The 12,262-nt window shown below is 36.8% G+C and overlaps 2 protein-coding genes across 2 annotated transcripts in view; both read right to left on the reverse strand.

The window, feature by feature from the left end:
* Window positions 1-12,262, reverse strand: part of LOC141332155 (dynein axonemal heavy chain 2-like) — a 326,684-nt gene that overhangs the window by 64,272 nt on the left and 250,150 nt on the right. The gene's annotated exons all lie outside the window — the stretch shown is intronic.
* Window positions 1-12,262, reverse strand: part of LOC141332466 (dynein axonemal heavy chain 2-like) — an 86,497-nt gene that overhangs the window by 3,860 nt on the left and 70,375 nt on the right. The window contains exons 28-36 of the mRNA XM_073837601.1: window positions 10,748-10,972; window positions 10,548-10,652; window positions 8,316-8,504; window positions 7,820-7,905; window positions 7,609-7,739; window positions 5,761-5,910; window positions 4,631-4,798; window positions 281-441; window positions 46-185 (exon numbers count right to left, since the gene is read on the reverse strand). Coding sequence (XP_073693702.1) covers window positions 46-185; window positions 281-441; window positions 4,631-4,798; window positions 5,761-5,910; window positions 7,609-7,739; window positions 7,820-7,905; window positions 8,316-8,504; window positions 10,548-10,652; window positions 10,748-10,972 — 1,355 coding nt within the window. The remainder of the gene's footprint in view (window positions 1-45; window positions 186-280; window positions 442-4,630; window positions 4,799-5,760; window positions 5,911-7,608; window positions 7,740-7,819; window positions 7,906-8,315; window positions 8,505-10,547; window positions 10,653-10,747; window positions 10,973-12,262) is intronic.

Here is a 12,262-nt window from a genome sequence, read left to right on the forward strand (position 1 = left end):
GCAGTTTTTGTCATACAAATAAAACATGCTAAAACGAAACTGCACCTGAATGGATCTCCTACAGGGCTCATGCACAGCACAATGTGCAGGTTGTTTCGGACGCGCTCTATCAGGTAGTTAAACATGGCGTCTGACGTCTCCAGGATATTGTCCTTCCTGGCCGAGTCTGACAGAGCATTCTGAATCTACACAAAGAAAACATGTTAAAAACCAGCTCTCATTGTCACTTAGAAGACAAACCTACAGTCACACGCATTAAAAATGTATACAAACAACACACCTCATCGAGCTCGTCTGCTTTATAGAGATTGGGCACTTCCCCTGAGCTCAGGATGTTGTTAATGTCTTCAAGGAAGGACTCGTCCACAATCTGTGTGTCATTAAACAGGAACACTGTGGGCTTGTTTTCCACTCCTGTCAGCCGATAGAGCTTTTTAATATCTGTATGGGGACAAGAAATATGTCAAATATTCCATTGAGGCCACACTAAACTGTGCTGTGAAGGCTACAATGTGCATAACATAATAGATCCTTTGGTCCTGAGCACTAGGGCAAGAGGCGTTATTCCTCAGTATTTGGAAACATTTACTACAACATGCCACAGGACAAAATATCAAAGCCTTTGGTATATATCAAAAGAGCTTTATATTCGGATCTGAAATTGAAAGTATAACTCAGCCAACTGCCTGACATTAGTTGGTCTTGAAATACAATTTAACATGGCTGAATGTTCAAATAACTCTTTAAACAAGCAGCTAAATGGCTTTCGATGCTGGTTTGTTGGCATCTCCACTTGGCTACTTAACATTTCCTTGGTCAAGTAGCTGAATTTTGAGAGCTTAATGAGACATTAAGCATATGAAGTAGGTCAAATATGAGATGTTTTAAGAGGCAAACACATTCATGTTTCGATTCTCAGAAATGACACATAATGATTATATGTACATCTTCAATGCACTGTACGGAGTCAAAGTTTACACCCCCTTTCAAAATGTTAATTATTTTACTGAAATAAGAGGGATCATACAAAATGCATGTTATTGTTTATTTAGTACTGACCTGAACAAGATATTTCATGTAAAAGATGTTTACATATAGTCCACAAGAGAAAATGTTGTTGTTGCCTGAATTGAACCCTCTCCAACAATTACTGTATGATTTCTAGATTCATCTTCTCACACTGAGGACAACTGAGGGACTCATATGCAACTACTGCAGAAGTTTAAAATGCTCACTGATGCTTCAGAAGGAAAAATGATGCATTAAGAGCCGGCGGGTGAAACGTTTTGAATTTGAAGATCAGGGTAAATTTTGCTTACTTTGTCTTCTGGGAAACATGTAACTATCTCCTGAAGCCTCTGAAGGGCAGTACTAAACAAATATGATATTAAGGCAAAATAAGAAAAATGTACACATCTCCATTCTGTTCAAAAGTTTTCACTTCCCGGCTCTTTATCCATTGTTTTTCCTTCTGGAGCATCAGTGAGCATTTGAACCTTCTGTAATAGTTGCATATGAGTCCCTCAGTTGCCCTCAGTGTGAGAAGATGTATCTCAAAATCATACAGTCAATGTTGGAATGGGTTCAAATTAGTGGTGGGCATAGATTAATTTTTTTTAATCTAGATTAATCTCACTGTAATCTTGGAATTAATCTAGATTAAAATGGCTAATTTTAATTCTGCCGAAGGCATTCAGAATATGTGTGCTACCCAAATGACTAAAAGTAAGTCTTAGAGAACGGGTTTCTCAAGCCAGGTGGGGCATTAGACCAGGGACTCCTGTTTCCAAAATGCATCACAAACTGCTTGACAATTGCATTTACAACACAATTAACTATCCAAACTTGTTCAAACTATTCCTACACTGCATGTACTTCTGCGTAAAAGGCTTCGCGACGTGCACGTCTGTGTTTTTTAACTCCAACACGCACGTCGCACAGCCTTTTGCGCAGAAGTACATGCAGTGTAGGAATAGTTTGAACAAGTTTATTTTGCCTTAATATCATATCTGGTTGAGATCGACCGATATATCGATTTACCGATATTTTTCCCGATATTTAAGCATTTTACCATAATCGGTTATCGGTTTTGCAATATCGGGTTCACCGATAAATGCCGCCATCTTGTGGGCGTTTTGAGAATTACGCGCATGATCGCCATTGCAGCACGGCGTTTGAGGGGAAACAACAACTGCTTGCACAGGTAAAGTATATTTACTTGCTTTGCTATATTTAATAAACTTTATTTAACATAACAGCTATTAATGCACAAATTAGATGTGTTACTATAAATGACTGATATGTAGTTTATGCAGCTTGGCTCTAAGGAATAAAGACGAACTCACAAAGTCACGCAAGATAATCCGTCAAATCCTGTCACAATAAAGACGTAACTTTTCCATGAATTAAATAATATACAGCCATGAATGGAGCCCTGCACAGGCCTTAAATCTAAGCCCTAGCCCGGCCCTGGCCCCAGACGCACAGGCTGTTGCCCTGCCCTTGTCCAACAGCTTATCAATATTTTTGGGCCGAGTCCGAACCGAAGCCCGTCTTTTTTCCGCCAAACAGCTTATACTGTTACAGCCATTAAACTAGACCAGATTTGTTTTTGATAGAAAGTTTATGTTTTTTTCGTTTCGTTTTTTTATCAGAATAATTTAGAGAAATGTTTGGAGTTTTTTTGTTGTTTTTTAAATGTAAGTTTTAGTTTTTTAAGTGACATCGATATCCAAGCGGTATGTGGTCCACAGTGAGTTTACTCAATTTAACATATCAAATCAACACTTGACTAATCTACAATACAATCCACAGATATAAAACAAGCATCAATATATCACAGTGTTAGATTTAAAGTTTATTATCACCATCTCAGAAAAAAGGCATTTTGATAGAAATTCAAAAATAGAGAGCAGGGCAGACAGCTCTGCTGCGCAAAACCGGAACATGCAAAGTCCCAGTGGTAAAGTAAATGAATAATGAACAAATATATAAAGAATAAATAATAATATAGAAAACTTCAAAAACACAACTTTACCACATGGCTGGAAATCTCTATGCGGCGCAGAGTATGTGAGCGGAGTGGAGCAGCAACAATTTCCCCTCCGCGATTGCGTGTGAATAAGTGCTGTACCTGTTTAAATCATGCTTTCACCTGAAAATATTCAGTATCTAGAAGGAACAAACCAATTCTTTGTGAACTATAATTTACCGCTTACTTGCCTGAATTAAATAAAGTCACTATTGAGCGTCTATATGCTCATCATTCGCCTCGTGAAGTGGCTTCCATTTTGCTGTTCACTCACGGGGTTGATGCTCATGAAATGCTCCAGCACAACAACCGCATATAACTTTTAACAAGATTTACTGAAACACCCCGAATTATATTAACATTTACTATATAAACATCATTCCACTAATAAACATTTTCTAAATAAATATAACTAAGAAATTGAATGCGCTTTGTCAGCACACATTTCATAATCTAGAACGACAAAAACGTTTTTTTTTCTTCAAAAACGTAATTGTGATATAACATAGGCTATCAGAAATTCAATAAAAACTATGTTTTGTTTGATATATTTCAATATTTCAGAATATTACTCAGTAAATTAACATTATACAGCAAATTATTCTTCACTCTTTAGCCTATAAACAGCTTTATAAACCTAATAAAACTGTAGTTTAAAATGAGGCTACATTTCTGCAAAGTTGATGACTCCTGTGCTTGAAGACAGACATTCTACATTTATTTTGCTTATTGGTAATGTTAGTGTTGCTGCTCATGCTTTTCATAAAATATTTTTATTGTTGTAATATGAATATTAAATTTAACATGAAAGACTGCTAACATTCAACACTTTTTTTTTAAGATGACCAAAATAAAAAATAGACAGCAAAGTGAAGTATGGACTTACTTCACTCACTTGAAGATTTTATTTTTGAACATAAACACTTAAGTAACAGTGCACTTCTTGTATTTTTTGCACTTTCAGACCCCTCTATTTATTGGTGTATAAATAAGAGTTTTGATTTGTATGCAAGGAGGGAGTGATTGTTATAAATAAAACAGCTTGTTCAGTTAAGTGGTGTTGTAATCATTGTGTCAAAAACAGAAGTATAATAGTAAATAAATATCGGTTATGAATATCGGTTATCTGGCACATAAACATGCAAATGATTGGTATCGGTATCGGGAATAAAAAATCAATATCGGTCGATCACTAATATCTGGGGCATATTTGTATCATATTTGTCTACCACTAGTTCAAATACACAAAAATGCTGGAAAACCAAAGAATTTGTGGGACCAGATATATTTTTCTGAAGAACAGCAGGCAGTTGAACTGTTTAGGATAAACAAGGAACTCATGAACAACTATCACTGAACAAAAAAAAAAAAAACACAGCTGTGGATCATTCTGGTAACAACACAGTATTAAGAATCAAGAGAGTGTGTAAACTTTCGAACAGTTTTATGCAAAATATCTTATTCAGGTCAGTACTAAATAAACAATAACATGCATTTTGTATGATCCCTCTTATTTTAGTAAAATAATTAACATTTTGCAGATTCTGAAAGGGGAGTGTAAACTTTTGACCTCAACTGTAAACTGTGTGCAGAACTCACCCTCTCTGAATTCCTGTTTGCGGTACTGTTTGGTGACCTCCACCTGAAAGACCGTAAACTTGCAGATGTAGGCGGCAAGTCTGGTTAAACTCTGCCTGCCTGAGCCACCGATACCAACCAGCAACATGTTCCCACGGAGCTGACTGATCACACGCACCAATCGCGTTACTGAGGGGGCAGAAAGAGGGCGCTGTTTGCATCATAAGAATCATAATAATCAGTTCATTTAGTTGCATGAATCATGTGTGTCATTTGGTCAATGCAACATTTACAAACACAAAGTAAAACACATTAAAATGTCAATGCATACAAACACACAGGCACACACCGTTCCTGCAGGAGGCCAAACAAACAACCGATCACAATGGAAACTAATTGGCACAAAACCATAATTAGTTATGAACACGTAGGCATATAAACATACACGTTATGCTTGCTAATTTCGTAATCAATCAGCTATGCGCAGCGGCATGTCATTGAACTGAGTGTTTGTGACGTGAGACGCATTCACCGAGCTGAATGTGAGACTGCTTTAATGTCACAGTGAGGTGTGTGCGTGACAGGATGCATATAAAGCATTCTTATATGCGCCTTTGACAGTAAATGCCTGCGTGCGGGTGAGTGACATATAGGCTGGGGAACCGGCCGCCTAATTATTCTCCCTGCTGAGGGGTTTGTAATGCGGTTGCGTTCTTCTTTGTGGGAATGAAAAGGGTAATTATTCATGTTCATGGGGGATCTGAGGGCTGAAGTGCGTGTGATTTTGAAGAAAGTTATATTTGTGCGAGCACTGAATGAGCAACTGAGGAGATCGGTCACTGAATTATGGCACTCGAGAGTGCACACTGAATCATGGGCATTGTGATGTGGGCATAAGCAAATGCTGAGAGCTGTAATATAACTATCATGAATACTGATGGCTTCAATAGAACACAACTAGTAGAATTTTTATTTTATTTTGTTTCTGTCATCATTCAATGGCTCCTTGATAAGCTATAGAGACAAAAGCAACTGTGCACAATGGTGACAGCTCACAGATTTCCTGTTGTAAGCTCAAGCTTGCAACCCTTTAGCCCAGATCTTGAACCACTATGCTAAACTACTACATTCACTCTGACTGTGACTCTTACCATGCTCTATAGCATCTCTGAAGAGCACCAGGCTCATGGGCACCACACCAGGCGTGAGGTTATAATCCTCCAGCTGGTTCTCCATATGAATCTTAAGAGCTTTAAAGTCCAACAGGTCCTCATACACATGTGGCTCCCTCAGGAAGTCACCTACAATAAAAACACATACAAAGTAAATAATCAATTTTTTATGAAATAAAAATGAAAATAAATAATTTTACAAATTATCTACCAATTTACCAGAGTGTATGGTAAAGAGCATTTCCTAACTGCTTTTATCTAGTAATAAGTAGGCCAGTGGATTAAGTTAGAAGTTAAAAATATCTTAAATATTTTTAACAATTTAGACTTATTTCTTAGAATTGTGTGAAATAAACTCGCAATTGCGAGTTATAAAAGTTCTAAAAAAAAAAAAAAAATCACAATTCTGACATTTTTCTGCAAATGCGAGTTTAATTCTAACTTTATTGCGAGTTATCACACAATACTGAGAAAAATTCAAGAGTACTTTATACTCAGATTTGCAAGTTTGTCTCGCAAGTCTGGCTTTATCACTCGCAATTGTGAGTTATCTCACAATTCTGACTTTATTTCTCAGAATTGCGACTTTATAACTTGTAATTGCAAGTTTATGTCACAAAATACTGAGGAAAAAAGTCAGATTTGTGGGTTTATATCTTGCAATACTGACTTTATTTCTCAGAACTACGAGTTTATTTCTCAGAATTGGCAGTTTATATTTCACAATTCTGACTTTATAACTTGCAATTTTGAGTTTATATCATGCACTTCTCAGATTTGCAAGCTTGTCTCGCAAGTCTGACTTTATAACTCGCAATTGCAAGTTATCACACAATTCTGACTTTATTTCCCAGAATTTTGACGTTATTTCTCAAAATTGTGACATAGTTGTCTCACAATTCTGACTTCATAACTCGCAACTGCAAGTTTACATCACACAATTAAGAAAAATGGCAGATTTGCGAGTTTATACCTTGCAATTATGACTTTATTTCTCAGAATTGTGGCAGTTTATGTCTCGCAATTCTGACTTCATAACTTCGCAATTGTGAGTTTATATCACACAATTCTGAGAAAAATGTCAGATATTTCTCGCAATTTATATATCAGAATTGCCAGTTTGTCTCGCAAGTCTGACTTTAGAATTTGCCATTGCTAGTTTATATCACAATTCTGAGAAAAATGTCAGATGTGCGAGTTCATATCTTGCAATTTTGACTTTATTTCTCAGAATTGTGGCAGTTTATGTCTCGCAATTCTGACTTCATAACTTCGCAATTGTGAGTTTATATCACACAATTCTGAGAAAAATGTCAGATATTTCTCGCAATTTATATATCAGAATTGCCAGTTTGTCTCGCAAGTCTGACTTTAGAATTTGCCATTGCTAGTTTATATCACAATTCTGAGAAAAATGTCAGATGTGCGAGTTCATATCTTGCAATTTTGACTTTATTTCTCAGAATTGCAAGTTTACGTCTCACAAGTCTGACTTTAAAACTTGCAGTTGCGAGATTGTATCACAAAATTCTGAAAATAATGTCTGATTTGCGAGTTTATCTTGCAATTCTGACTTTATAACTCGCAATCACAAGTTTATATCTCACAATTCAGAGAAAAAAAGTCCAAATTGGGAATTTGTCTCATGCAACTCAGAGAAAAAAATGTCAGAATTGTGAGATAAATAGTCGCAATTGCTTTTTTTTTTTTTTTTTTTTTTGAGTGGTGTACACAGGCTTCTATACATAAGAGACCTCAAAGTTTATTTAAAAAATCTTCAGGTCATTCATCCAGTGAAACACAAAATGGCAGTGTGTGTGTGTGTACCAAACAGAGGGGGCTGTTTGTTGGGGCAAATTGTGTGGTAGGGGACATCGAAATGAGAAGCCAGTTTTTCTGATAGAAGTCCAACAAATGTCTCCATGTCTGCATGATCCACCAATCGATCAGAGAAGACCCTGAAACACACACACACAACTTTATTAATTTCTTTTTCTAAAACAAGTATCTGTATGTGCTGGCCTGTGCCTGTTTGTACCTGAAGCACTCATGAATCCAGAGACGGGTGATGCTCTGTTTGGTGTCGTGGAAGTCTTTGTGTGCTCGCAATAAACCCTGGAACACCTGGATTGGAGGACATATTGAACATGCACACAAAGCCTTCAGTCTAATTTTTTGTTAGGTATAAAAAAATAGATTTTTTTTTTTTGTCTGATCAAGTTCAAAAGAAATGCTTTAAGTGTCCTTGCAGTCTCAGATGTTTTCAAATCGTATTCTGAAAAGGGGTTATTTTGTACGACCATGTACGTGTCTCCGATTAAAAGTAAGAGTCTTTTCTGGTCAGTCACTCTTTTTCTGTATCTCGGGCATGTGGTGTTGAAGTGGCAAAGTGGACTGATATGTTTTGTTTCATCTTTCTGGAATCAATCAGTCTGAATCAAAGTGATATTATGCTCACACTGGGTGTACCTAAACCACAATCTGCTCCTTTTCCAGATGAGAGACAATCACACATGATGCATGATGTTAAGTACCTTGGAGATGTCTCTGAGGTTGAAGAGATAATGTATTTTTGCAGGAGTGGGTAAAAAGCGGGCGGTGATGGCGTGGTAGAGCTCCAGGGTGGCCTGAGTCAGTACCCCCCCAATGGGCTTCACCTCCTCCTCAAACTCCTGCAGCTTCTGACTGATCATAGTGCCATAGATGCGCTTTATTTGAGACTCCTGGAGAGAATAGAAGAGGAGAGGGCGGATAAAACAGAAGATAAATAGAGCAGATAAGACAAAAGAGGAAAGCTGATTGGCGAGTTTGGTGCACAGAAACAGAGCAATGTAAAATACATTTAGATTAAACCATTATCTGAGAAAAGAGAGCACTTCACTTAAAAGGTTTAGACATTATTGTATATAACACTGCATTAGGTTCAAATGGGTAGTGGGCGAGATTTTCAGTGAATGACTCAAATTTTAGTCTGCTCTTTGCACACAGCTATCATACGACTTCATAAGGTTGGGAATATAGCACAAGATATTTGGACCACTTTTATGGTGCTTTTATGATGCAGTGCTTTTATGTGCTTTTTGGAGCTTGACAGTCACAATCATCATCCTCTCATCCCTCATGCATCTCATCCCTTTTGTTTTCCACAGAAGACAGACCGAACATACGGGTGAGTAAATGATGACAGATATTTCATTTTCGGGTGAACATACTGCTTCAAATATAACAGTATCTCTTTCATGTATTATATACACCACTGCTCAAAATTTTGGAATCAGTAAGATTTTTTATGTTTTTTAAAGAAGTTTCTTATGCTCATCAAGGCTGTTCAAAAACACAGAAATTTTTTTTTAATATTGTGATATATTATTACGATGTAAAACAATGTTTTCCCATAATAATATACATTAAAATTTAATTTATATCTGTAATTAAAGTTGAATTTTCAGAATCATTACTCCAGTCTTCAGTGTCACATGATCCTGCTGGAAACAGTTGTGCTGCTTAATATTCTTTTGGACCCTGTGATACTTTTTTTAGGATTCTTTGATCAATAAAAGGTTTAAAAAGATCACCAATGATGTGTTAAATTAATAAAAACTGATAGCATAGGTTTACATTGTTAGAAACTATTTATATTTTGAATAAATGCTGTTTTTTTTCTTTTTTAGTTCTTTGTCAACAGCCGCCTTTGCACTATAAAGCTGTTACATGCTGTGCACCAATGATAAAGCGTTGCAGTCATATTTCCATCACAATTCCATCAATTTACACCTAGTTTAAAGGGATAGTTCACCCAAAAATGATAATTTGATGTTTATTTGCTTACCCCCAGGGCATCCAAGATGTCGGTGACTTTGTTTCCTCAGCAGAACACAAACGAAGATTTTTAACAAAAACCGGTGCAGACTGTCAGTCAAATAATGGCAGTCAATGGTTACCAAATCTTTAGAGAAAAGAAAAACATACACAGAAAAATCCAAATTACACCCTGCGGCTCGTGACGATACACTGATGTCCTAAGACATGAAACGATCGTTTTTTGTGAGAAATCGAAGAGTATTTATATAATTTTTTACCTCTGATACACAGCCACGTCCATCTCTCCTGAGCACGAGTTTAGCTTTCGGCTCGTTACACGTGAACGCGCTCTGGCGTAGTATACGCAAACGCCGGAAGCTATCTGTCGCGTGTATACGACACTCATTGTTTACACAGTGCACACAGACTGTGGGTATAGCGGCTATTCAAAATGGTAATTACTTGCGCTTATCCTGATTGTTCAAACTGATTTAAAGCTAAAAGATTACATTTGCTTACGCAAACTCATCCGGGACTTTTAACCGTTTTCCCCTAACGGCGTTTGCGTATACTACGTCAGAGCGCGTACACATGTCACGAGCCGGATGCAAAGCTCGTGCTCAGGACAGTTGGACGTGGCTGTGTATCAAAGGTAAAAAATTATATAAATACTGTTCAGTTTCTCACAAAAACCGATCGTTTCATGTCTTAGGACATCAGTGTATCGTCACGAGCCGCAGGGTGTAATTTGGATTTGTCTGTGCATGTTTTTGTTTACTTTTAAAGGTTTGGTGCCCATCCACCTCTGTTATTTGGTTTTTGCACTGTTTTTTGTTAAAAATCTTCGTTTGTGTTCTGCTGAGGAAACAAAGTCACCTACATCTTGGATGCCCTGGGGGTAAGCAGATAAACATCAAATTTTCATTTTTGGGTGAACTATCCCTTTAAAGTCAATATCTACTCACTGTAGGAAATGTCATGTTGATAAGATTAAAGCGACTCTGCAGGCGTCCTGATATCTGAGTCCTCCCTCCACCAGGGGGCCCCATAGCAGCCAGCAGGAAAATGTCCTTTTAGATCATGACAAAGTAAGAGAAAAGATGTATTCACATGCACATCTAAAATATATGCTTATATGAATTATGAAATGCAAACACAGTCTTACTTTGATACACTTTAGGATCTGCTTCTGGCGGTCGTACCAGAAGCCATAGTCGATCCAGAGGCGGAGCAGCTCTAGAGGTGGCTGGGAGCCAAAGTCGTCTATGGCGGGCATGTTGAGATCATCCAGCAATATGACCATCTTTTTCCCTCCCACTGGAACATATACACCTTTAATCCTCTTTTCCACCCGAGACTCGATGATCTCCTGCACGTTATTAGAGCTAGTCTGTGACAAAGATAGAAAAATAATGTTATGAAGACAAGAACGTTAGCAAGTAAACCCAAAGACGCTAAAATATTCAGCGAGCGTGACTGCAGATTTGAACATTAGTGGAAAACTCTTTATTATAATAACAAATGATGATGATGATGATAGTTGGAGATTGATGATGATGGTGGTGCTCTCACCATGTGTTCTAATATTTGCTCGTCAGGTTGGGCCATCTGAGCAATGACTCAGCTCATTACAGATGTGAGAGTGGACTACTAAAATATCACTGCACACACTGATTAACCACACACACACACAGAGAAAGAAAGAGTGCTCTGAGCATCCTGGAGGTGACTAATGCTTTGAAAGAAATGAATACTTTATTCATCAAGGATGCATTCAATTAATCAGTAAAAAGTAATTATTCAAATAATTCTAAAAAAGGATCACAAAAACTGTTTTCAGTATTGATAATTAATAATAAAAAATGTTTACTGAACACCAAATCAACCTATTATAATGATTTCTGAAGGATCATGTGACACTGAATACTGGAGTAATGGCTGCTGAAAATTCAGCTTTGTCATCACAGGAATCAATTACAGACTAGAATATATTAAAACAGAACACAGTTATCTCACAATATTATTGTTTCTACAATATTGTTGGTCAAAGGAATATACGCCTGATGAGCATACATAAGGTTAAAAAAGACATATCTTACCAACCTCAAACTTTTGAAAGCAGTAACACACTGAATTTTTGTTCTCAGGAGATATTTTTATTCTAAGCACCAGAACTCATAACTATTTTAATATGTCAGTCTTTTATGCTAGGAAATATTCTTAACAAAACTTAAATGACCTATTATTCATTCATTATTACTCATTCTTTTATTCAAGCCAAATTACAGCTCACTTATTACAGAAACAGTCCCCCTGGAGATACCTGGTGATGGCTCATGAATGGCCCTTTTTAACATTTCTTCTGTCAATCTTTTAGTGCACTAAATTTTTTTTACTTATATATGACCCTGGTCCACAAAACCAGCCTTAAGTTGCATGGGTATATTTGTAGCAATAGCCAAAATGCATTGTATGGGTCAAAATGATCAATTTTATGGCAAAAAATCATTAGGATATTAAGTAAAGATCATGTTCCATGAAGATATTTTTTTTACAGTTTTTTTGTCAGTGTACAGTGATAAACCTCCAGAATTCCCTGCCTGGCACTTTACATCGTTTGTTCTTAGTTTTTTCTCATCAGTTGTGTACATTAAGGTTTTATCTTACATCTATTGTTGGT

This window comes from Garra rufa, chromosome 3 (genome assembly GCF_049309525.1).
Source record: "Garra rufa chromosome 3, GarRuf1.0, whole genome shotgun sequence".
Lineage (NCBI taxonomy): Eukaryota > Metazoa > Chordata > Actinopteri > Cypriniformes > Cyprinidae > Garra > Garra rufa.